At 40.5% G+C, this 27,145-nt stretch overlaps 1 protein-coding gene across 12 annotated transcripts in view; it reads right to left on the reverse strand.

The window, feature by feature from the left end:
* Positions 1–27,145, reverse strand: part of PRKG1 (protein kinase cGMP-dependent 1) — a 466,091-nt gene that overhangs the window by 194,720 nt on the left and 244,226 nt on the right. For 11 of the 12 annotated variants that reach the window (XM_040562953.1, XM_040562952.1, XM_040562956.1 and 8 more), the window contains one exon: positions 12,383–12,488. The exons of the other annotated variant lie outside the window; for it this stretch is intronic. In XM_040562953.1, coding sequence (XP_040418887.1) covers positions 12,383–12,488 — 106 coding nt within the window. The remainder of the gene's footprint in view (positions 1–12,382; positions 12,489–27,145) is intronic. 12 annotated transcript variants of the gene reach the window in all.

The following is a 27,145-nucleotide window of genomic DNA, read 5'->3' on the forward strand; positions in this document are numbered from 1 at the left end:
CATGATTTCTTTGGAGCCTGTTAGTAATTCTCTAACAGGTTTGTTTTCATTGGAGACCTCAGTTGGTTTTCCAATTACCAACCCAAGGCGATTAACAATTTTGCAAGGAGAAAAATTACTGGCACATGCCAGAACAGAGGCTTTGTGAAGGGCTGGTGGTTGAAGATATGCATAGAAACGGAGAGTGCTCCAATGCACTCTTATCCCTTTTATTGGGATAAGAAAGGTAGAAGTCGATTTTACAACAACAGCTCAGTATCCAGCAAGTGACCAGTAATTTCCCTTGGTAATTAGTTATTTCTGCAGCACTAGAAGCCATTTTGTGGATAGTCCTTTTAATGACTTGCTGTGCAGTCCCAAATCGAGAGAACAGAAAATAAGTGGAAGCCAAAAATGTTATTTGGAGTGTACTTGAATGCTACATACTAGAATTCAGCGGCAAAAGGATTTCCAGACAAATATAACCCAAAGGCATGATTGTCCCTGGCCAGACACAATAGTTACATACAAGCACTGGTAAGAGCATTTCTCTGCCATGGACTTGTATGGTTAATAAAACACCATCAGTGAAGAACACTGAGATTCATTTAAGGTTACAGGTCCACTGCCTATTTAACTGTCATTTTGAACCACAAAAGAAGAAATAATGAAGAATTGACACTGATTTCTGGAAGCCGCATTGCATGCAGAATAGCTAATCATAGAAAATCTAGGGTGTTACAGCCCATTGTTTTAGGCTGCAAGTTGATAAGACTGTTCAGGCCCACACAAGCATGTATGTCTAAAGATACATTGCCTCTCGCTGCAAATGAGAGCAAAATATTAATCCAACCTCCCCGCCCCCAAAGTAAAATTGTAAATTTTTTATCACAACTATCAATGTAATCAAAAATCTGCAAAATAATCTACGGTATTTGAAAAATGTATTTAGTCATGTCTTCTAAAAAGACAATGAGCTGAGAGCTTCCACAGGTGGTCAAATACACTGAGGTAAAATTTCTTCTTAGACAAGCAGAAAAGTAGATACATAAGCTAAACTTCTGCCTGTATGTTCCTGTCGAGAAGTGCTCAGGTTACTCATTCATTCGAAACAGTAACAATAATAGTAATAATAATCCTTTCACATAGGCCCTGATACCTATTAATATCTGACTATTAGAGGGGCAAAAAGAAGTGAAGTTTGTTGTCATGCAGCAAAGTGAATATACCTTTCTGAGCCCTTCACAGCAGTCAGACACAAAAAGACCTCCCCAGTCTGCTGTGTTGCTGCTTTCACTTTGATTTCCAACCTATTGATTTATTAATTGACACTGATCACTTAGGAGCTGAAGGGTTTTGACCCTTTGGAGAGTAGTTCTGGATACTTATCCAATTTATCCATCCAGGTCAAACCACTGGTGAGACGTGTTGTGTGGGCACACAGTCAAAATGACAAACAAGGAACATCTGTGGCCATAAAAGAGAGATCAATGCACAAGGGTGTCTTCCATTGCTATTTCCTGCACTGTCAGTAAGCTATAGAAGTAGTTTTACACATTGAGGAGTAAGACCTTTATCCTGGCAAAATGCAATGGTCATTTGCACAGAGTTTTCTGGGATTAATCCTAAATTTTAAAACTGATATCAATGAGTCATTCTAAGCGAGCATGAGTCATTCTAAGTGAGTATCAGTGAATTACAAATTGATTAGTAAACCATGAAAGCCAGATAATAAACCGTGTACTCTAATTTCTGGTACAGCACAGGACATAGGACGTTTTTGAGCTAATTGCTTTAAAGCAGAATGCAATTTTTAGAGAAATATAAAAACTTAATTTTGAAATAAATAATAAAATTCATCATAATCTCTTTCACCTTGTTTCAATATCTAAGAATTACCTTTGTTATAACACAAGGCTTATTGTTACCGTAGCTCAACCTCTGTCCTCTTTTCTTGCCTTTTCTATGAGCCTTTTATTAAGGTTCCCTGCATGGATTCCTACACACCATGAACATTTTACTACGTTGTCTTCTCTCTGTTAGACTAGATGTCTTCATCTTCTTGTGTCCCTCAGTATAAAGCATCTTTTCCATCCCCCTAATTATTTCCATGACTCTTCTCTCAACTTATCCTTTATGGACATCTGAGTTGGGCAAGTTCTTCAAACCTCCAAACCTTCAAACCCTCCAAACCTTACGTTAGTTTTCAGTTGTTTCATACCAGGTCAAATTCCTCACAGGCATACGATGACATTACGTCAATGCTTCTATACTCATCATCCAGATTTGTTTCCACAGTAAAAGACCTCAAAAAATATTCCCAAGGTTAACTTCCTACAAGCCCACCATTTCTCACAGTCCTATCATCCTCTTTTAGGATCTGAATTCCATTTCAGTTGTTAAGTATTTTGTCCAAGATGACCATCACCCCATTCAATCAACACTGGCCCTACATAAGCTGTCTTCCACTTCTAGAAACTCTGAGCTGTTGCAAGATTCATTAAAATCAGTGTTAATGAGCAAAAAACTCCCACCAACTAATTCAAAAAATTTGTTGATGCATGCAACCAAACTGGCCAAATATCAGGGACATCTTTTAGTTTTCAGTCAGAGACAGCCTATTCCCATCTCTCTATGGCTATGCAAAACCTCTCCATTTAATCCATCCACTACAAGTCACAACTACTGTTCATACTGCTCATTTTTAAACAAGGCATAAATGCGAAGCATAAACTATACTCTGAAAAATCTCCAACATGTAGTACCTTTTGCAACTCGTCACAATTCATCTGTCTTTAAAGCTAAGCATCACTGTTCTGCCCTCTGCTGCCACAACTAGGGTGTGAATGACTAACCTGGACATTTTAAATAGTTAACAGATCAAAGATGCGAAGATTATCACCATATAGCATTTGCAAAACAACAACCTGACACATCTTGCTTGGTAATTCTAGGCTGCCTCCTCATCTTTTCACGTGTAAGGGACGCCTCAGTGAAGCTACCCAAGGCTATCCAGCCTGTGGCTATGTGCTGCAGATCTTTCTGGAGCTCATGCTACCTTTGCAGAGTCTCATTTTAAGTGACATTATGTGTTCAGAATAAAATAACCTTAAATATAGTAATTTCATCTACTTTAATATTTGCAGAACCCCAAATCTCAAGATGTCTACTCTTCACTACATTTTAGCAAGCAATGGAAAACAATCCTGGTATACACAGCCACAAACATAATATTGCAACACAAAATGTTAATTTGGAAAGGATGAATTACATCAAACAAACTCTAACACCTTGATAAATCTCCAGTTACACTGAATGTTCTGTATTAAGCTGTGAAGAGCTGGGTATCTTAGTTGCTGCAGAAAACACAAACGTTTAAGTCATTTCTCAGTCCAGTTTGTTCTGGAGCTCTGTCCTTCGAATCCTGACAGCAGCTAATAGTTAGACAGCAAGATAGAATTGTTTTTGACCTGACACAAAATTACTGACAGGAGTTTTCTTTCTCCAGTCAGGATGTCAGATGTAACCATCCCTGATGGCTCTGAAGCACCACTGCAACCATACAAGACCAGATTCTGGTCCTACTTGTATCAACAGGAAACCAGACTAATACCTGGTTTGCCAGTAAATTACCTCTGGCTGACTGATCTGCACCCAAGATCAGACTCTGCATGCACTGAAAGGTAAAACATGATTCTCATCATGGGAAGAAAAAGTAACCGATGACAAAAGAAAGAATGAAAGACAGCATTCACCGTAAAAAATAAATAAAAAGTTATTTTGTTTTTTTAAAATTAAAAATAATAATAATAATTAAAAAAACAGTGCCATTCTTTTAAAAGGCTAATGTAAGAAGGCAGAGATTTAAAACAAAATACGATCTGGTGTCTATTGAGACCATAACCACATCTTTGAATGTTTTTTAGCTTACTGATACAGTCACTTCTACAGGGTAAAAAAGCGTGTATGTGGTAGAACAGAGACAGGATCTTGGTATGTTTTCCTTTGAAATATAAAGACGGTGTGTCATATAGCACAACAAGCCTACCAGCAAATTAGATTTTACCTCCCCTAGAAAACTCTGAGTTGAATGAATGAAGAACCAGTAAAGTCAGGCACTTCAAAATCCTCACCATCTGTGGCTGCCCGCTCTGCACCCCCTGGTCCAGGTCACAGGTTGTTTCCCACAAGAGAAATCAATCCATCATTTCAGCAAAGCCCTAAGTTGCCCCACAGATGGACATCAGGAGCAAAGTAACTGCCTGTCACCTGCCTTCAGTAAATTATTTACTGCTGAATTGCAGATCAGACCTTAAGACTGCCACAGCTGGAAGCAGGTGTAATGGGGAAAAGCCCTTTCCTTTATTACACTCTAGCTAAGCTGTAACAAGCACCTGCGGAAATAGGGAAGAAAAAAAAAAAAAAAAAAAAAGCAAGCCTGAAGCGTGAACGCTCTGACTGAAGGTAAACATATGCAAAACAGCACAGGAGCTAATCAATCCATGCTAATGGCATTCCTAGCAGTAGATGTTGAATCCACAATCAGGCACTGGAGTAAACACACAGATATGTTGGTGTACAAACACTCTGGTTTTGTCAATCAGCAGCAGAAGCAAGAGGGGAATCAGCACACATCATTGATACCTGGTTCCCCCCCCTTTGATGTGCAAAGTATTAGGACATTAAAATGAGATATAGATTTATTCTCATTTGTATTAATCCACATTTCAAATACCCTGGACACCAAGGCCAATGTTGTCTTTAGGGTGGTCTGGGGTCTGCTGTCTTCAGTCCCCTTAATGTACTTGGTCAGGTTATTGCAGCTGCATGGATCGATATAAATCAGTAAAACAGCAATTATTCCTTCACCTTCTTCATGCTTTCAATCAACAGGAGCATTATACTTCTGCCTTCTACCCAGTTCTCCTCCCTTGTTCTTGTGGTGCATTGGCCTCCAGTAGAGATTTTCCTTAGATTAAAAACATACTTAGTCAATACTCACCTTGCATTACTTAATAAAGTGCCTGCCCCTGACACTTCACATACATTAATAGCATTCACGTGGGAATACAGAGGCAAGGTTAAAAGCAGTCATTACAAAACTATTTCAAAAACTCCTAACCTGTCTTTCTCACCACTGAATGATCAGAAAGAATATTTTTCATGTTGAAAATCGACAGCTTGATACTGCAGCACATCGTTTCAGTTCTGCTTCAGCCAGCACCTGCCTGTGCACCATGGCGCAGTGAAAACCAACCCCTTGCACTCAGCCACTTGCAAACATAAACTTCCCTCAAGATATCCTCAAGTGTCCTGAGCCAAAACCAAATTTAAAGCAACGAGGTGAAAGCAAACAGACCAGACAGACAAGATTTTGTGCGATTTCCAGATCCAAAACACAGCTCTTTTTTTTCACATGGGGCTCCTGAAATTCTACGCAACCCATAGGGGGTCTGTCTGTGGTCTGTCCCCATGAATATAGGAGGTGTGCAGGACTCCCTGAGAGCTCCTGTGGGCACAGCACATCTCGCCCTTGCTCCGAGCCTCTCACATAAAAACAGCCCTGAGCCCTTCCCGTGCCTGCCCAAGGAAATACAACAGCCTTTTCCTTCTTTTTACCTTTAGGCCCTCCCTGCCTTGCTTCCCGACATCTTACTTATTCTCCACTTCCCATCCCGGAGGATGCCTCGGTCCTCCCTGGCTGCGGTGCTCGCTTAATGCTCTGCGCTGCAGCACCTGTCCTGTCCCATCCCATCCCATCCCATCCCATCCCGTCCCATCCCACCCGGTCCCGTCCCATCCCATCCCATCCCATCCTGTCCCATCCCACCCGGTCCCGTCCCATCCCATCCCATCCCATCCCGTCCCCCACCAGTGCTCCCTCTGGCTTTTGCAGGCAGGGGCTCAGCAAACCCCACAGCCCAGGAGCAGGACCCCGCACCGATCCACAGCAGCCTATGAATTACAGCCTCGGACGCAGCTGTTTTTGTACTCTCTTACTTTTAGTAAGAAGTCCGAGCTAAAATGCAAATCTAGTCCAGCTTTCTACAATGTCTTTGCACCAATGCTGGCTGTAACACAATACTTATCTAAACAAAATGCAGAAGACTGAGGTTTCAGTCTTGAAAACTTTCTTAAGTCACCTTAGTCCTTCCCACTAAAACCCCAGGTATAACTCAGTGTAGCTCCTCATGGCATCATGAGTTTAACACAACTTTCACTGGCTAAGCTGTATTTCCATCTCACCCTAAAATAAATAAATAAATAAATAAACCACTGAAAGGCATATTATATTCTTTGATTTGTTGCAAACAAGGCTGAATTCATTCTTCATTTTGATGATCACTGAGGAATCCTATAACTCCACTAAAACTTCTGCACTAAACAAACTCAACCTTGAGTTGTTTTTCTGCTTGCATAAATAGTCCCTCTTGCCTATCGTTTTGCTCACATCGAACACATGAAAAAAGGCAATTTTAACCCTCACTGCATTCTCAGAGTGGCTACAGAGCTCAGCCAAGAGCGTATTAGGTGGAGGTCTGCTCTGAAAGAGCACCCATCACTTCCAGGTGCTCTCTTCAAGGCCAGACCCTTGCTCCCATGATGCAGAAAGAATCCAGCTGCCTACATTTTCCAGCTAAAATCACCACTGTGCTCTCATGTAGATCAGCCACTCGATCTTCCCTCTCTTAGCAGACCTGTGGGTTTTAGGGAGCATAAGGCAATACAAGAAACAGTGCATCTTAAGAAAGAAAGGAAGATACAACTTGATAGCTCTGCAAATCAGAGTAAAATTGCGGGTGGCATGCGATTCACTTCGCTTGAGTTATGCTAACAGGAAAGAGAAAATGTCACATGAAGACCTCGGAAGTGAGAAAAGATTCAGAGCTTTCCACAGAGAGGCGTCAGAAAGCCAGCTCGGATGCAAACCTGCCAAATTACATATGAATTACCTCACTCTGTTTTTACTCCTTCCTGGGCATCTTACTATGGTCAGTTTGGGGCACGGAACAGGAAGAGGAAGGTGAGCAGATATTCAAGTCCTATCATTTCACCAACGGCTCTCAGGAGGCGCTGTTTGTATGTTTCCAGCCTTCCTGGCTCCATACAGGAGATCACAACTTGGACATAAGCCTTCCTGTGACCAGTGACTTTTCACTTGTTTGATAGCACAGTTCACGAACACATGACTGAGCCGGTGTCAGTCAGCCTGGACAGCAACAGGGCACCACCAGGTGGGATAACTCTGCTTTCTGGGCTGCCTCTGAGGTCAGAGGGAACCCGGCCATGACATAACAGTTCAGCTCGTTCCTCCAAGGAATACTCCTTGGACTGTCTTGGAAAATGTGGGCACCCTAGCAGACCTTATGGAGGTGAGCACCACTCAAAGTGACGTGCTTGGTCTTCAAAGTCCTGAGCTGCACACCCATCCCAGGGGGTGGGCCTCTCCATTTTGGCCTTAAACACCATCTTGGGATGGAAAGGACGCTGGTCTTAGATGGGCTTCTGGTTTGAAGCCATACATCTGTTCTTCCATAAACCTTTGTATTAGGAATACATGCATTAATTTACCTTCTAGAAATAACTTCCCTTTTCCTCTTTCTCTGCTATCCCCTCTGTTTACTTCATCTATGTTCCAGACCTCCACAAAAGCTGTCTTTGTTAGGCCAACGCCTACTTTTCAGATTTTGTAATCTGGAACTATCTCAATGTACATATTTCACCAACTCACCACTGATTTCCAACTCTCTTTTTTAAAAGCTTCTCCTCTGTTTTCCTCTCTCTTTTAATTTCACTCCCACTTCTATCCAGAATAATTTCACCCTAAGATGCACTTTGGGAAACATTTTGCATGAAACTGCAGGCAATCTGTCAAAGACACAGTCATTTAATAAAGCTACACATGTTTTTCTATTTGCTTTCCTCTCAGTGATAAATGACTTGCATGAAATGCAAAACCTTCTCTAAAATCATCACTAAACACACTGACCAATTTTGGCATTTCAGTATGTTGCAACAATTAACTACGTGTTTATACACATGAAATTTACCAGCCTAATACTCCAGGCAGATAAGCCATGAGGACTATAAAATTAGAAAGGTTCCTTTTCTTAGATGTAATCAGCTCTGTTCTGCCATGCTTGGCCAGATCAAAACTTCCTACTTAAGCCAATTTGGCCCTGGATATAACTGTAAACAACACTTGAGATCAAACCAAAACACTAAAACAAAATGTTAAAAGCTGAAGAGTGGGATTTTTTTCATCAGGACTACAGTAAAGTTAAAATTTAAGGCTTGGGCTAACAAGATACTTTGATTTTCTCTTCTCATTACTGAATTTTTATTTATAAGATTCAAGGTTGTGTGTGTGTATGCACTTAACTGCCTTTAAGTTTCCGCTTCTAAAGTTAGATCCTTCCTCTGAGGCTACACAGAGTATTCATCACTTGTTCTCCTCATCCGTTCCAGGGTCTTGGATGAATCAGAGTTTACATGGTGGAACGGAACATGAGGCACTTTTTTATGGAAAATTTAGAAAGTCATAAAAAATACATAATTTACTCTTACTAGGCATTCTGGCCTTTTTGAAGAGTGGATATTTGTGCCCCTCCTTAAAACTTTTATGATTTAGCAGGAAATGATTACACCTGCTACAGTGAAAATCTTTTCCCCATCTTATTTCCTAAACAAATTTATTTTATAAATCGTTGTTTCTGTAACTGAAATATTCTTATCTTGCTTAAATTGAATTATTTTCATTACAGGCTTGAGAAGAAAATCATTGTAACCTAGCATGAATGAACATTGCAGTGAGATGTACGGTTGATTTAGCATAGCTGTAACCTGCATTGCAGGACAATGCTTTTTCTTGCTTGTATAAGGGCAGATATATTCAATAATATACAGTAAGCACTAAGTTGGGTAAAGATTAAAGATTAAATGTTCAGCATTTCCATCCATAAGGAGTTACTAACTCTACAGAAGTTTTTTAGATTATATTTATATTTTAACTCTTCACCATTACCTGCACATTAGCTGCACTTTGAACTAGCTGAATCTAGCATTGATTTAGCTACATAATGAGCCATAGCTGTGCTTCAAAGTATATCAGTGCTACGATTTGGTATTCAGCATATACACAGGGATCAAAAAATAGCCTGGATTTTCCATTCATTATTTGAAGCAGGTGCTGCTATGGAATTTGGCCATCTTATGATCACTTTCAAGGATCATCCATTGACTTTATAAGCAACAGAAAGGGAAACAGAGACTGGTTCCTCATAAATACTATGAACACCGAGATGTTCTGTTGCTCCTAGCTTCAGTGTACTGCATTGATTTATATAAATCAAAAGAGTCATCTTGACTTTTATAAGACCATGAGAACTATGTACTACTACTCCTTGGAGCAAACAAGAAGACAGCCTTCTGGCACAGTATCTTTACTGGGATTTTTTTTAACTAGGAAATGTACTTTTTATGGGCTTCCTACAGCATTCAGAAGAAAGGACTAGTACACATTCTCTGGAGATAAAAGGGTGACATTAGGAACGTAATAGCTGACTCATTTCAACAGTATGCTCCTTCTAAGTAAAAACACAGCAAGACCACAAATACCGACCAACGAGCTAATATTTTGTACAATGACTATATGGAGCCCTCGTGACACTTGGGCTCAGACTGCACCTATTGTCAGCAAGATGAATGAGAAGATATGAATGCTCTTATTTCACCCCAAAAGTTGCATTTCTACTGTATTTTGTTCATAGGTAAAAACATTCTATTAAAGAGAATGACTGTTACATTATTGTGACTAAGAAAAGATTATAAAGGGCAACTTTTTTAGAGCATTGAGAGCAAAGAATAATGCCTTCTAACCACACTGACATTTTTGTGAACAGGTTTCATTTACATCTTTGTTTCTGTTCCGTTAAATTTCTTAATGAGCATTTTCATTCACTTATTAATATTGGAAAGGAAAAAATAACAAATAAGGTCAACAATTGACATACTCCTTGTTTTCAAGATTTAGTGTATTTTTTTTCCTTCAACACTGAGAAGGGGAGCATACTTAAAAATGAGCAGTTAATACCTCATTGAAATAAAAAAAATTGATTTATGTTGAGCTTGAGATAGCTGTTGATGCACAGAGCAAAACTAGACAATATCATTTGATAATGACCTCCATGCAACTGTCTGCCCCATGCTGCACTTGTTGCACATGAAAAATATTTTCCAAAACTGAAACAGCAAGATTTAAAGAAAAAATACTTGCTTTTAGTCTTTCTAATGAGCATTAAAATGCTCTCAACACACTGTAATAGGCTGTGACCAAGAAGCTCTGATACAGTGAGAAAACTCTTGTGTTTCTTACTCACACTGTTTGCTTTAAAATTAAAGCTGGGCAGGCTCTGTGCAACCTGCATCCAAATTAATCTTGACAATCTTCTAGAAAATCTCTATTAAAGCTCAAAGCTTAAGAGCTTAATATGTGCATAGCTTCTGCTTTGGAAGAGAGCCAGAGGCTCTAACCCCCAGAACTGATCTTATATTCATTTTTTGGTTTCATTCACCAGCACGCAAAAAAGGCCAATGCTTGTTAACATTTTAATTCATGATTTTATAAATGCTTTCAACACAGCAACAGGTTTTGTTTTCTCTCATGAGCTTGCTTGTGAATAACCACAAACGGACACCTGGAAAAAGCTAGACTTTGATGACTGCACTTGCATGTAATCTCTGAGCAGCAGAACATCTCCATGGAGCTCCAGGTCCTCTCTAGGGCAACATCTTGTCCTCATCAGAGGCCATGCTGCCTGGCCAATTATTTTAGCTTTATTACTTCATTGTTATTATTACTAACCTTTTATTATTTTTAAATCATCTGTGAAGCCTTGCCTGCAGATCTGTGGTCTGTGACTGTGGTCACCCTCCCAGGTCCCTGCAGGACAGCCCAATTATGTGACTCCCAGTTAGAAGTGTCACGTGGGTTTCTTTAGCATCTATATGTTATTTTTACTACCTCCCTTTTCCTCCAGTGGTAACTGAAGAAAAACTAATTTTAGGTTGAATGAATACATGCTGCTCCTAGAGTTTATGTTATTGAAAGCCCGAGTGAACGTACTGTGCATGTTCTTCTATTTTCATAAGTCTTATGTTTGAAAATACATTAAAAGTTCACAAACAGAAGTAAATAAAGCTAAAAATCAAGTGTGCCCATGGTAGGTAGATTTGTTATCTGTCATTTGACATAGCTGCATGGAATTAGTGTTAAAAACATTCCTTTACAGGGGGTGCATCATTACTCAGTTTGCAAACTGTAAAATCTTCTAGGTCTTAGAAGAGCAAATTTCTCTGAAAAACTCTGTTTGGGGAAAAATTAAGCAGCTTATTTTGGAAATTACACAATCAGTTTTAAAATGTTTCCCTGTGTTGAAAATTAGCTGAATCCAAAATAGAAAAGAGAGAAATCAAGCACAGCCTACTGCTGGAGAGGGGTAGGGGAAAAGGAGCCCAAATCTGAAGGGTTTTGTGCCCGTCCCCATCCACAAGCACAAGAAATCACTTCTCTGGTATGCTACCCCTCATCACTTCTGCACAGAGAGGTCCTCAGCACGGGAGGGAAATGATTCAGCTGGGAACGTTTTGATCTGGGACAAACCCATTGCAGTAATGACTTAGTAACGATGAGATTATGATGGGATTACTTTCAACATCACTGACTTGGGCAATTTTTTTCTCTAGGATTCGGTGATGTTATGCTCTTATTTGCTATTACTTTGCTGACATGAAGCATAGCCAGTTCTTCACTGCTATGGCAGACCTGAATTATTGGGATATTAGCCATTGCTTTGGTAAGGAGGATTTGTCATAGTTTGGGATGGCGGCACTAACTGAATGACGCTCGTGAGACAGGCCAAATTTAAGGAGTGAAAGACTTTATGCCTTTCTTGCTACTCATCTAACCCGTATTTTACAGAAACCTGCAGCTTTTGCTTCACTAGGAACTTGCCTTTTGCCTCTGGAAGTACAAAAATACACTTTGAATGGACTTGCTTCTACAACATTTTGCAAACCAGATGTTTCCCTGGGGAGGTTTTTATTTTGATGGGTATTTTCTGTAATAATGTAAGCTGTGAATGACTCATAGCAAAGCTTTTTCTTTTACAAGAAGGCTGCGTGACTCTGCAAATGAATGACTTGCAATGGGAATGAAACTAAAGAGCAGCACAACTCCTCTTGGTGATCGCCCTCCCTTTGGCTGAAGGATACTGCTTACAGATGGTTAAACAGCAAATAAAAAGAGATGAAAAGAACATAAATCAAATACTGCATTCACAAAAAGTCAAAGATGAGGACGGCAATTTCACTGTATTTCTTATAAAGTAAACAAGTGTCATACCTTTTTAAAAATTCCATATACTCAGTATGCTTGATGAGGCCTGTCCTCATCATTATTGTTTGAAAACATTGCCGATCAATAGCCCAAAGTTTCACATTTACGAGAGCTGGAAAAAAAACAAGACAAGGGGAAAAATGTGATTAGCAAAATTTCAAAATTTGAAAACCTGTTGTGAACTGCAGAGGAAACAAATTAATTCATGGGAAAGCATGAAAATGGGTACATACTTCAAATCAGTAACATAAAACTCATCCACTGGACAATGGACTACAATGCACTGAAATGATGCAAAATATGTATCTAACTTAATCCTCACTTTTATCTGTACAGCACATGGACTTTGGAAAGGTTGCCTAAAACCAATAGTATCATTGAAATGGGGAGAAGTCAGTGCAGGCTGAAAGCCGCAAGAAATAAGGGTCTGGATTCATCATTACCTGGGACACATCATTTTCTATGCATGGCTAATAACAACGAGTGATCTGGGGAAATTTGTAGTGCATTATCATGTTTCAGAGGCAGAAAAATTCATTATGTTTCATCCTACCCTCATTGTACATGACAAATTTCTCACTGACCTTGAGAGGTTTTCATGAGAATCCTGTTATATCCTAATAATTGAATGTGTACTGATTTTGGAGGTTTGAATATTTTTTTTCCAACTTTGGTAGTCATATCTCTGATAAGTTCCAAGACTTCAATGTCATGCGTGATATACTACACTATATATTTCAGAAGCAAGAGTCCCCTTGTAAAACCAAATATTAAAATTAGCATGGCATTAACATTGCAATACGTTCAAGAAAAACAGTATCATGTGAACTGGATGTACAGAACACAAAATAGTTCAAATTTTCATCTCGGAAGCAGTTTAGACATTTATGCTAACTATAAATGTTTTAATACAGTGTTTCTAATAGAGTTACTCCTTAGAGAAACAGTTCAAGTAAACAAAACTACTCTGAAGACCTCTGCACTTGTATTTTTTTCAAGGAGTAATTGCAATAAATTTCATCCTCATATCCCATTTCACTACAGGGAAAAGAAATAAGCAAAAAGCATTTCAACAAAATATTTAAAAATATTCTTATGAATAAAATCCAAGAGACCACTTTGCTTTTATTTGTTATTCCTTTAGTTCACAAATACTCTAGTTAATGAGTTTTTCTCCATAACATTAACAGGAAGTAAAACCTTAAAAGTGTAAATTCCAATTTTTCTTCTAAAATTGCATTGCAGAACTAAGTGAATGTATTAGAACACTGGAAACCTGCTTTTTGAGTCTAATTTTCAAGACAGAGGTTCCTTTCTGAGAAATGATTTTAATTTTATAATTACATTAATTGGAAAGAATGATCTGTAGCTATAGTATGAGTTATTTCTGTAAATATATATATATAGTCTTTCACTCTCTTCAGAATGGAAGAGCCAAGTAATATGAATGGGATCTCAATTTTTCAGGTTTTTTTTTCCTCTCTTGTACAAAATTGGCATTTAAACTGTTTTTAGATGAGCTCTGTTCTAGAGGAAGAAATAAATGTTATTCAACAGAGTGGCAGGGGATACTGAAAAGGACAGGCTATCGCTGTATTTGCTGGTGATGATGGGGGCTGACATCAAGTCACTAAAAACTCTGCCAATCTCAGTAAATTCACTGAGAGCAGGAAAATATAGGTATAAAATATATAAGTAAGTGCTTTCTATCAGATGTGAAGAAATGTAACTAGCCTGGCCATTTCAGTTTTTTTGTCTGTTTTGTTTTGTTTTGTTATTTTTAATCCAGTATAATGCATGATTGTCACATAAAGCAGAACGGCAACTTGGTTGGTCATGAATGGTAAAAACACTGATAACTGAGTATTTAAAGGAATAGATTAGTGATTGTGACAAAAATGAATGAAATACAGTTTATATTTTGGACTAAAATATCCAACGGCATCACAGTGCCCTACCATGAACAAGTACTATAAACATGTCTTAGTAGTTCATCAGAAATAGGTATTTCTTCATGTGCTGACATTCTTTAGTGAGAAATTAGACATTTTGCCTACACTGTTTTCATACAATCTTCATAGCAAAGGCATAACTGTTAAGCTGACACCACTAGCTGAGTAAGCTCAGAAGACAGCAAATACCAGAATTTTCATCTTTCTATTGCCTCCTGTAATTCTGAAAGGCAGGTCATCCTTCCTACAAATAACTCTGCCTGATGCTGCTTCACAACATATTCACGTTAACATATCCATCATATTATGCAAACAAATAACTCTGAAAAATGGGATTTTCATTGCAGTACCAATTCTGACCAGCTGGTCTGTAACAGATGCGTTCGATTGGCACCTGGGAGCAAGTTCCTGTTGGTGTCCATCACACAATTCCAGAGCGAGTACCACCTGCAAAGCCTCCAAAAGGCAGAGCTTCCCCTCCTCGGCAGAGATCAGCTGGTCAAACACGTTTATAAGAGGTACAGTATTACTGCCTTAAATCTGTGACTGACGGTCATCAGCTAACTCTTCTTTCTATTTCATACATTTCGAGAATGATGAACACACGTGGTATATTTTCCTCCCCACAATAGATTCAGATGTAGCTGCAAAGATACCACCTATCTCTGAGGCCCACACTGGTACCAAGGAACCAGATAAGCAGCCAACGCTCACTTATTCCCCTCTGATCCACAGGCACTTTATGAAGCACTACATCTTTTTTGATATCAATCTCCAAAGACCACAAAGTCACTGCTGCGCGGCATGTGCTGTGCACACTCGTACTCAGTCTTTTAATGCAGTTAGGTAAATGGCAAATGTAATTTAGTACCTCTCAAGCAAAACAAGGACCCATTTATTTCTGTTAGAAATTGTTCTGTAAGACAAATCTCTGCAGCTGGCAGGGCTCATGGCAGCACAGGACCAGAGGTTTATTTAATGAGTCTAGAAAAAGTCACGTCCCTCATACCTCAACTTAAATATACATATATATTTGTATGTATATAACTGTATACATATAACTATGCATATTTACACACACACATACTTTTATATAACCCGTTACTACATATACAGGTGCGTACTAGCTCCCTAACAAGGGCCATGCAGCTCAGGTAAAGGTAAGTGCAGACAATGCACTTCTGTACCACTAATTACAATCATTGCTGGTGCTTTATGTTCACATTTCTCGTGCCTGATGATAAACAGATGTTTTAATAATGGCTAATCACAGTAGAGCTTCAAATGTCAGTAAGACCCTTATAATCAGGTGTGAGCATCATCTCCTATTATGCTTAAAATCCTCTGTAAATGTGTTAGAGGGTTACTGCACGAGCAGTACGAGTTCTGTAAAATTTGTGGATATTAACAACTTCAAAGAGAGAGATTTAGGAGTGCCCCGTGATGAAAGTTATGTACATGGGATGTATACCATGAAGTCAATTCCAAAGTGAGTAACTGAGTTATAAAAGATAATGAGAAAGGTGATGCAGGGATTTCTGTAACCATCCCTCTGCAAAGAGCACATTTTGTACACTGGCAGGAAAATTTTCTGTGAAGAGTGATTTCAGGAAAGTATCTTAGTCTCTGACTGTAAGAATAAAAAACATAAGGGAACGTGATAAATAACACACTGAAAACAGATGTGTGTACATTTATCTGTAACAGGGGCTTCGTAAGCCTACTCAATAATATAAAATATTATACTGCAATCAGAGGAGCTAAATGGAGTTACACTACAATTAAAGTTTATTGGTTCTTTCATATTTTTTCATACTAAAATGTTATAGCTGGGGTTTAGTTTTATCTTTATAACTGCACATAATGCAATCACTGATCATCCTAGAAGCCACTAAGAGTTCAGCTGGCACCAAAAGAAAGTAACAAAGCTGCAATATGCATGTTCACAACCTTGAGTATATTGTAAAATAAATATTGTGACAAATGTGAAGAGGCAAGGATGAAAACAGGGATGCCCAGAACAAGGAGATGAGCTCTTTGATTCCCAGAGCACGCTTGAAATGTGAGGAAGCCGGTATTTGTTTTCCATGATATCGTTGATCAGGAGTGCTGACATAAGTATTGCTGGGACCTCTAAATTATTGACTACATGGTATCATCACTGCATTTTTAGGAGCCACAATTCTATAAATGAGGGTATTAGATGATGCCTAGCAGTCTGCAGTAATTTCTGAATATTTTAATTGCATGTTAGAGATGAGCAATCCCATCAAAAGGACAATACAGTGCAAGCTCCTAACAAAGGCTCTAGATAATTAGAAAAACACAGTACAAGAACAGAATTCTTAAATTAACCTCAGCAAAGGCACAACTTCTTAAGCTTTCTGTCAAGATTTCCTTTGAGAAACAGCTCATGTTGAATCTGAAACTCCAGGTGAAGGCATTGCATTGCAAGGAGTGAAACCAAGCCCTGGTTTGTACTGTTGCAAAATGCTTTTGGATAAACAGGAATGAACAGTGAGTGCCACAGCAAATTTTTTGAAATTTCGCAGGTCAAAACAGGACAAGGAAAAAAAATCAATATTCAAGTTTACATTTAAAGTGGTCAACATGGTGAGTACTTGTTATTTCAATTGAGACTCCCCAGCACAGCCAAGAGCTGGGGCACCTCCTGGTGCCCTGGCTGTGCTGGCTTTGCTAGCTGGCTTTTTGGCTGGGAAGTCTCTGCAGCAGGCCGGAGCAGAAAGCAAGGCAACATAATGCCATTTTCTCTGCTTGGAAAGTGCGCTGTGTTTTCTGAGTTACTCTCCACGCCTCCAGAAGTACATATACTCCATTACCAAGCAGGAGCCTGAAGGATTCAGCAGCTTGGATGCTCTTGGATTGTCTCCCTCCAGCAAGGCAGAGAAAGGTTTCAGAGCAAGGCACCTCATTAGGACATTTTTGTGCAATCTGATATTTTAAGACATGAAATTCATTGGAAAGAGGTAGCATGCTAGAATCCAGAGGAGCCCAAATGTTACCAGCAGCCACCGAGGACAAACCAAAGCCAACTTTTAGGCTGTAGCCAGCATTGGGCTGACCCTGTAGAGCTGCCCACCAGCCGATGTGATTTCACCACCGTGACGCCTCGGGCAGTGCCAGCAGAGAGATGCACTCCGAAAGATGTTTGATGTTGGTATTTCTCCTTCCAAAACTGCAGCACCTTGTTTTAAATGGCAACTTCTGTCTATCTGGTCTTCAATCTACATACTGGTAGTAGTTACATGATATTATTGTGGTATCAGAATGGGTAGAATACCTACCTCCATAAACATTAAAGAAACAATTCAGACTTTCTTTAGATAAAGTACTAACAAACAGGGATGATGCATTACTGATCCCTTCTGTGGCATCATTTTCTTGCTTTACAGAGTGTTCCTTAAGCTGCTTGTTTCCCCAGTCTGCAGAAGGAAAGAGTTTCCTTCTCCATTCGTTTATTCTTGCGGACCCAGCAGGTGAAAATCATGAACTTCAGGCTCAGACATGAGCTACTCCTTTTCTCACTGCATCATGTGCAAAGGCAGTGACATGGGTGTGTGTGTGTGTGTGTGTGTGTGTGTGACAGGAGAGTTTAATTGAAAAAATATTTACAAAACAGTAACAAATATTCTTGATGTTATACATGCTATACGATTATTTATATCATATGTTAATACATGTGGGAAGTCCTTCTGGTGCAGCTGCTAAGATGCACCAGAACATAAATCAACATGTCGGGGAGCACTGTTGGAAAACAATCTTCCCAACAGAGACTTTAAATGGGCTGTTTTTCTGCAAAGCGAGGTCCATCACACACTGCCAATTAAACTGTGGCCAGTGGAGCAAACCTTTATCCATATGACATTTAAATATGTTTTAAAGCGTTAAAATCACAGCTACATCAAGTACACTGCACAGATAGGTGCATTATTTCAAAATGGAGTGAGATACTCAAAGCCCTGCAATCTTTTAGCATTTTCCCAAATTTTTACATGCTCCCTTGAAGCCTTCCAAAGTTTTTCAGGATCACTGAGCAAATCGTCCTTGGCTAAAGCATGTGCTGACTGCATAATGGGACCATGGACATTTTATTGCCTGGCACCATAGGCAGAATTCATCACCTCACGTTTACTTTTAGGCTGTTGTATTCAAATTGCTGTTTCTTTGCCCAGGAAAGCCTCAGGCAAAGAAATAGGGTCTTTCTGCCAGCAATGATAAGTAAAATTTCTTAACATAACCATCCTCTTACTTCTGTTCAGTTTTGTGGGATTATTGTGAAAATTAAGCTTCAGCAAGAACAGTCATTTCCAGTTACTTGTATTTTGTAGCATGCATCTTATAAAATAATGATGAAAAGCACATGTACATTTAACTAAACAGAAGGAGCATATTGAATTATTCTACCCCTCCAGACACATCATGAATCATGAATGAAGCCCCAGCAGACTCCATTTCGGGATATGGCACAGAGCAACACAGAGGGGATGTATTTAACAGCTGGAGCAATAACAAATTTCTCTACCCTCAGACATTCGTGCTTCAAGTTTCTAGCAACGATGGCACCGGTACAATGATGAGTTCATCCCAATCCTGTCTGCTTTCTCAACAGGTCCCTTCACTGAACTCCACAGTGGTATTTTGCCACCCCATACTGCGCAAACAGAGTAATTTTATATTTGGACAATGAAAGATGCAGCATTCAGGCAAAGATAAACATTTTAATGCTTTTTCTCCTAGTGCAGTTTATATCCATGTGCCCATAAAATGGGGCAGTTTAAAAAAAAAGTCAAATATCAGTGTTTAATAATAAAAAATAAAAGCATATCCACAGAAGCAGCAGTTGATACTTTTTTTTTTTTTTTGCATCCTCTGGCAAGACCTATGGCTTTTCGTGGCACATAGAGCAGGACAGGTATTAAGGAGAATGTGAAGAAAAAGACAATAAACACCCCATGAGCCTAAAATTAATCCTAACGGTGGCACACAGGATGATTTTGGATGCCCTGAGCATCGAAAACAAAGCATTAAAATGCACAGAGGGACACTCGGTGCTGGTGTTTCGGCAGCACTTCATGCCATGCACTGAATTTTTGGGGTTTGTTCTCAGGCTGGCAGCAGGATACCCCTGCAGCATCCTTCTCAAGGCGCTGGGCTGCAAACGGGGTTTTCTTTGCATGCACGGTGGAAATCCAGCGTTGCGGTGTTCTTGTGCAGTAAAGTTTGCATCTGCTCCATCCACGTCTTTGTGAACTGCCCATTTGGGAACAGCCTTTAAAGCAGAGTATGCAAAAACACGCCCTTTTATGAGTGCCCGAAATTACTGGCATATTCCTGTGAGCTGGAGTAGGTAGAGACAGATTTCATCTTTACTTTGATGCTTCACATTTTTTTCTGCTGTCTGCCTCTCTGAGCTTGACTAACTCGAATTTCGACGTTAAAAGCGCATACATTGCATGTATCACAAAACCACGGTGCACTGAAGCTCCTGGGCTCTACTGCTCATGTGGAGAATTGGGGACAAGTGCTGTTCACAGGAAACAAGTGCTTTAGTACTTCAGCTCTTTTCAGGACATAGATAGAATTAACTTCTTATTTGGATTTGCATGATGTTTTGCTAAACAGAGCCCATCCTCTGCCACGTGAGGGATGCCCTGATTTGGAGTCAGATGCAGGCAGCGATGGTTGCGTGGTACTCATTTTCTAGGGTCCCACTCCAGGGCCAGGGCACTGGTACAAGGGCAATCTTGCTTTCAGTGCATAACAACCACTGAGCTCTCAGCAGCAGCCTTATGGTTTTGGAGCCTTTGCAAGTGCTCCTCCTTGTTTCCAGCCTGTCTCGCAATCATGAGAGAAAAAACCTCTCTTTTGTTTCTTTTTAAATGAAGGATGATTGCAGGGTGGCAGCAGCTGAGGCACGAGGAAAAGCACTAATGACTATAAAATGTGATAAAGCGGAGAGATGCAAATACTGGACATCATTCTCTCACTCATGCTGGCTGGGATATGAAATCCAGAGGTTTCTCCCACTTTTCCCCATGCCCTACCTACCCCTGCCTTTCCTCCTCAGCACCAGGCCCCTTCTCAGAGCACCACGCTGAGGAAGGAAGGTACAGAAATTTTCAACACAACTTCACTCTTAAACAAGGGATGTTCTTGCACGTATACCGTGGATCTTTTTTAGAGTTAGGTTTGACCACTGCATAAGCACCAGTCTTGGTGGAGACTAATAATATGTTCAGATTATGTGAGGAGGAAACAAAGCAGGAAGGATATGACTCAATATAAGTTTTCCAGAGAGTTTTGCTCTCACTACAATAAACCGTGAAGACCCAGGATATCCCAAGAACTGTATGTATCTTGCATAGGAAAAAGCACTGGATATTTTTCACAGGAATGCCTAGTTAAGATCAGATATAACTAAGAAAAGAGAACAATGGAAATGGTTAGTAACAACAACAACGAAAAAGCACGACTCCATCCCTCCACAACCGATCCCTCCTGGGACTTCTCCAAGTCTAAAGGAGAGGATTCAGTAGGCTCTAAAGAAAACATATCATGCAAAAGATTTTTTGCAAGCTAACAGAAAGAACACACAGAATGTACAAAGGCTCCTAGCAGCACACTTTCAGAAAATCCTACTGAATTATATTAAATCACACCCAGAGCTGCTTTCTCTGGTAGACTGTCACCTTGTGTCTAACTCTTCCTGTTTCTTACTGCCTGCTTTCTAGTTTTTCTCTTTTTCAACAGAATAAGGCTTTTTGCACTATCAAAAAGTAAGCGAGTCAAACGTCACAGATCATAACATGAGCTGTGAAGACATCCGGGCTCAGGGGAAGAGCTTGTCCTGCCCCGGCTGCCGTGGTGCCTGCCCCAGGTGGGTCGTACCTCAGCCCCGGTGGTGGGTTGAGCCCACCTGCATGAATCCTGCTTCGTGGCACCAGGGATTACAGATAAGATGGCAGCTTGAGCATGACCAACTCTACTGTCCCTAGAGGTCTTCAAAACACACGTAGATGTAGAGCTCAGGGGCATGGTTTAACGGAGGACTTGGCAGGGATGGGATAAAGGTTGGAGCAGACGATCCTAGAGGTCTTTTCCAACCTGAATGATTCTGTGATTCTATGGCTCATGTAAGCCCTGAGGCCCTCGTAAAGCTTGAGCCACACATGTTGACTTCAGTGAGAGGATTTCACCCCAGTACTCTGTCCTACGGCTTACAGTCTGCACTACGCTTATATGGGGGATCTGACAACACCCTGTCAGCCAGCGCTAGGCCCAATAACCCATACCACGTACTGTGTAGGACCCTGGGAACTTTTCTTTCCACAATCACAGAATTGTAGGGGGTTGGAAGGGACCTCTGGAGATCATTGAGTCCAACTCCCCTGCTAAAAGCAGGTTCCCTACAGTAGTTTGGGCAGGAAAGTGTCCAGGCAGGTTTTGAATATCTCCAGGGAAGGAGACTCCACAACCTCCCTGGGCAGCTCATTCCAGTGCTCTCTGACTCTCACTGTAAAGAAGTTTTTATGCATGTGGAAATTCCTGTGTTCCAGGTTTTGGCCACAGCCCCTTGTTCTATCACTGCACACCACTGAAAAGAGGTTGGCCCTGTCCAATTGCCTCACACACTCCAGATATTTATAAACATTAATCAGATCACCTCTCAGTCTTCGCTTCTCCAGGCTGAACAGACCCAGGTCTCTCAGCCTTTCCTCGTATGGGAGATGCGCCAGGCCCTTAATCATTTTTGTGGCCCTCCTCTGGACTCCCTCTAGAAGATCCCTCTCTTTTTTGAACTGGGGAGCCCTGAACTGGACACAATACTCCAGATGTGGCCTCACCAGGGCAGAGTAGAGGGGGAGGATCACCTCCCTTGACATGCTGGCCACACTCTTTTTAATGCACCCCAGTATACCATTGGCCTTTTTGGCCACCAGGGCACGCTGCCGGCTCATGGTCAACCTGTCGTCCACCAGGACCCCTAGGTCCTCCACAGAGCTCCTCTCCAGCAGGTCAGCCCCTAACCTGTACTGATGCATGCAGTTATTCTTCCCCAGGTGCAAGACTCCACGCTTGCTGTTGTTGAACCTCATTGGGTTCCTTTCTGCCCAACTCTCCGGCCTGTCCATCCTTCTGGTGTGTCAGCCTTTCCTCCCAGCTTTGTATCATCAACAAAATTGCTGAGGGTGGACTCTACTCCTTTGTCCAGATCACTGATGAAGATGTTGAACAAGACCAGACCCAGCATGGACCCCTGGGGGACACCGCTTGCTACAGGCCTCCAACGAGACTCAACGCTGCTGATTGCAACTCTCTGAGCTCTGCCAGTCAGCCAGTTCTCAATCCATCTCACTGTCCACTCATCTCCCACACACTTTCTAAGCTTTGTTACAAGGATGTTGTGGGAGACAGTGTTAAAAGCCTTGCTGAAGTCAAGGTACACAACACCCACTGCTCTCACCTCATCTAGCCAGCCAGTGATGACATCATAGAAGGCTACCAGGTTCGTCAAGCACGATTTACCCTTGGTGAACCCACGTTGACAACTCCTGATAAACTTCTTCTCTTCCAATTGCTTGGAGATGGCTTCCAGAACAAGTTGTTCTATCACCTTTCCAAGGACGGAGGTGAGGCTGACTGGCCTGTACTTGCCTGAATCCTCCTCCTTCACCTTTCTGAAGACTGGTGTGCCATTGGCTATCCTCCAGTCATCCGGCACCTCTCTCATTCTCCAAGAGCTTTCAAAGATAATAGAGAGTGGTTCAGCAATCACATCTGCCAGCTCTCTCAGCACATGTGGGTGCATTCCGTCGGGGCCCATGGACTTGTGTGTGTTGATTTTGGCTAGACACTCTCTGATCAGATCTTCCTCAACAAAAGGGAAGTATTCCTTTCCCCAGACTCTCCCTCTTACTTCCGGGGTCTGGGATTATTGAGGGGCAGTCTTAGCAAGTAAATACTGAAGCAAAGAAGGCGTTCAGTATCTCCGCTTTCTCAGTGTCCCATTTTAAGGGCACCCACCTCATTCAGTAGTAGACCCACATTTTTCCAAGTCTTCCTTATACTATTGACATACTTTTAAAAAGTCTTTCTTGTTATCCTTGACCTCCTTTGCCAGATTTAATTCCAAATGGGTTTTAGCCTTCCTTGTCACATCCCTGCAGGTCCTGATAGAATACCTGTATTCCTCCCAAGTGGCCAGGCCCTTTTTTCACATTTCATAGACTTTCTTCTTGCCTTTGAGTTTATCCATTATCCAGAAGAGTGAACTGAGTAATCCAACCTTCTGCACTACCTCCTTTACCCCATTTTTCAAAGGAAACTGCTTGAAATCTCATGAGTTACTCAGGAAACCCCATGTAAGGCATTTCCATTCACTGAATCATAGGATATCCTGAGATGGAAGGGAACCACAAGGATCATCAAGTCCAACTCCTGAATACCCATGGTGTTTGCCTGAGGGTATACACCTGAGTGTATATATATATGTTGGATTTTCTCTAACCTAATTCCAAGGCTTCCTATTACTTCCCCAAATATGTGAAGACCTCTTTTGGAGGCTCATAACTTCCTGGCCTTAACAAGACAAACATTAATTAAGCATTATGAAAGTCTTTCATTGTGTCAGGGTTTTTTCTCCTTTGAATTTCAAAGCATGTCCACATAATTTGTATTACAAAAAATGGTAATTAGATGTCATTTGCTGTCTTTAAGCTAACCGCTATTTTACATAACCTTTACTATGTCATTTTATTCATCCCTGCTGTATAAATACAGTTCTGCTCTTTTTACATTTCTATGATATGGACATTTTTCAAGGCTTTTAATTAAACTCACCTTCTTGACAAAGAGCTCATGAACTACTTAAGAAATTGTATTTATTACAGTATTGAACATCCATATAAAAGACGAAAGCTGAAAGAGTTCCTTAAAGTAGTTCATAAAGAATGCATTCAGAACAATTTGAAAGACATAAAAATCGCTTCAAGTACTATTTTAAGTTTGATGGCAATTGGTATCTGTTGGATGAGTTAATGGAAAACCAACAAGGGTCTAATGCAGGCCAGAAGCTTAACATTCAGTTGCTCAAACATCTAATTTCATGCTACAAATACTGATAACTGCATGTTGCATTTGAACTCCTGAAGAGGGGCTGAAACGAAACGTCTCCAATTATTTGTGAAAAGGAGAAAACAAACCAAGCCCCTCGAAGTTCTGTACTGCAGATACGGAATTGCTCTGCTTCTAGTGAGCAGAATGGGGTAGAAGACCTGTATGTGGCTTTGTGCTATAGGCAGAGAAGGGGGTCCTGAAAGAAAAAGGAAATCTCAGGCTGCAATATCTGTGGCTCCTGGGACCTCTTCATTGGGAACATCAACCTTAGGGACAAATTTATAATGACCATATAAATATGTCCTGCAGTTTAAGTTGTTCCATTTCTTAAGGTCTTCAAGTCTGGACAAATATGCCTTTGATGGTACTTCTGCTGAGAGTGTCTTTTTCATACCAAACAGTTGAAAAATAGACGCATTTTGGTGTTCAGCATGAAAAATCGTCTTGGGAAATGGCTTGGCTAGTTGGTAAAAACATAAACAAGGAGCAGGCATGAAAATGAGAACCAGTAGGACAGAACTTGGGGTTAATTTTTGAGATGACCTGCACAAGTTTAGAGCTAGTTTGATTATTCATTGGGGGTAAGAGATCAAATGAATGATTAAAGACAGCACTCTGTATCCTAAAGAGGGTGTATACACTCAGAAATTGTAATGGAGCTGAGTATTTTAAAAATGACTGGAAAACAAACAGATTTTACAGTCCGTTTGAAAGAAAATGCTGCTTTAAGGATACGTGGCTACCAGAAAGGAGTTGCTTGTTAAAGTAACAAAAAAGTGCACATGTAATGCCTTTTCTAAAAAGAAAGCTGATGCACATCGTAAGTATTAATTATGCCTCACAGCATTTATAAAAGCTATAAAGCATTATCTATTGATATCCCTGGAAAAGAAAAGAGGAAAGCATCTCTGCTGCTACTAGTCAGATGCTTTGCTGGGACTTCAGGTCTCCTGAATTCACTTTAAGGAACACATACCCATCTTTTCACCACAAGAACATACATTAACTCTTTTGTTGCTCCGTTATTACCCACAGTAGAGCTAACACAAGAGCCAGGTGCAGTTTCCTTCTTCCTTTCTCCCTCAGAGTAATCACCAGACCTCGAGCAGAGTCATGGAAAAATGGGAAAGGGATGGTTTTAATTTGTAATGTCCCAGCAAGCTGCAAAGCAACAAGGTCCTTTCTTCTGTCCATACTCTCTGAGCACTACAATGCACACAGACCTCAATAGTGAGTGACTGAAAATGAGCAGGAGTTACAGGTTTATCAGGTGTTTTTTTTTCCTAAAAGAAACAATGTACAGGTCTAGGGAATACATCTTCCACTCTTTCAATTTTTATTTTTATTTTTTTAAAGGAAGGCAGTTTTTTTTCAAAGAGCTGTTCACATATACGAAAATTAATGACACTTTCTAAAAACTATCAAACCATTATCTTACTGCTTTTTTTTGTTCAGCTCTAGGTGCTATTTGGCTATTTAGCTCCAAAAGGTAGCTCGTACAGCCAACTTCTCATAAAGATCAGCACGAAGCCATGTGGAAATCCATTTACGCAGCCAGACACTTGCACTTACAATTCTGCACCGCGGGACGCTTTAGTTCATGAATAAAACCAACAGGAATGAGAGAAGTGCCATATATGACTTCACTATGTATAACTAATTGACTGGGGACACCTTTCAGGCGAGATGCTTCTATTGATTGAAAAGCCTAATTAAAGCAGCAGAAGTTTATGAAATTAGAGTAGAGGATAGATTAGCGTTTTTTCCTTCGTGTAACAAGTAGCAAAATATCCCCGTGCTACCCTTCTCAGCCCTGCTATGCATAAAATGTCTTTACAGCGCCAGCATATAGAGTTTGCTGCAGGAACTAATGGGATCCCCAGGGTCTCCTTCAAGTTACCCATCTCCCCCCTTCTAACGCAGCCACTCCTGAAGAGCCATGACCGCCCAATGTTTGGCTGCAGTTTCCAAAAGGAGGATGACAACGCTGGTTTTTAGAGCTGCTTCACCACTGCGTGCTTTACGGAAGGGGCTTTGTTGTAAGTTTTTACGTTTCTATGCACGTGACTGTTTAAGCTTGTGTCTAGGATTTGTGTTTTTGCTAAAGATCATGGCTGCTCACTGGGGCTTTTGATACAACTTAAAATTTACTCTGAAATAATTGCACAAAAATTATAAATACAAAGCAAAAGCAAAAATGCGGCTTTTCATATGAAAGCAAAGGAATATAAAGAATTTCTCCTTTACTTGATGTTATTAGTAGAACAAATTAAACCGATAGCAATCTTCTGCTAAGCAAAAGGACACACAAACATAGATGAATTTTGGGCTGTTGCATGTAGAAGAGTTGCATAATATTAAGCAAAGCAATGGAAGACATTATTCTGTGCATAGTGTAAAATCAATGACAGCTGAGCCCTGTAATTCACTAGGCAGCAATGGCCCTGGTAGGCCACCCTCAAATGGAAATATTCACAGCGCAGATCCTGGCACATTCCTGACTAACAGAAAGGTAGAGCCACAGCAGAAGCCCTGTGTGCTTTTTTTCCCCATTCCAATTAAAATTCAACCATCAGACACACAAACTTCAGGCAGCACAAACGACCAGCAACTTGCCCAAGTACAACAGCATCAGGAGGGAAGACTTTTGTTGCCTCACACTGTTTTCACCTATGTATTT

The sequence above is a fragment of the Cygnus olor genome, chromosome 7, assembly GCF_009769625.2.
Source record: "Cygnus olor isolate bCygOlo1 chromosome 7, bCygOlo1.pri.v2, whole genome shotgun sequence".
NCBI classification, from domain to species: domain Eukaryota; kingdom Metazoa; phylum Chordata; class Aves; order Anseriformes; family Anatidae; genus Cygnus; species Cygnus olor.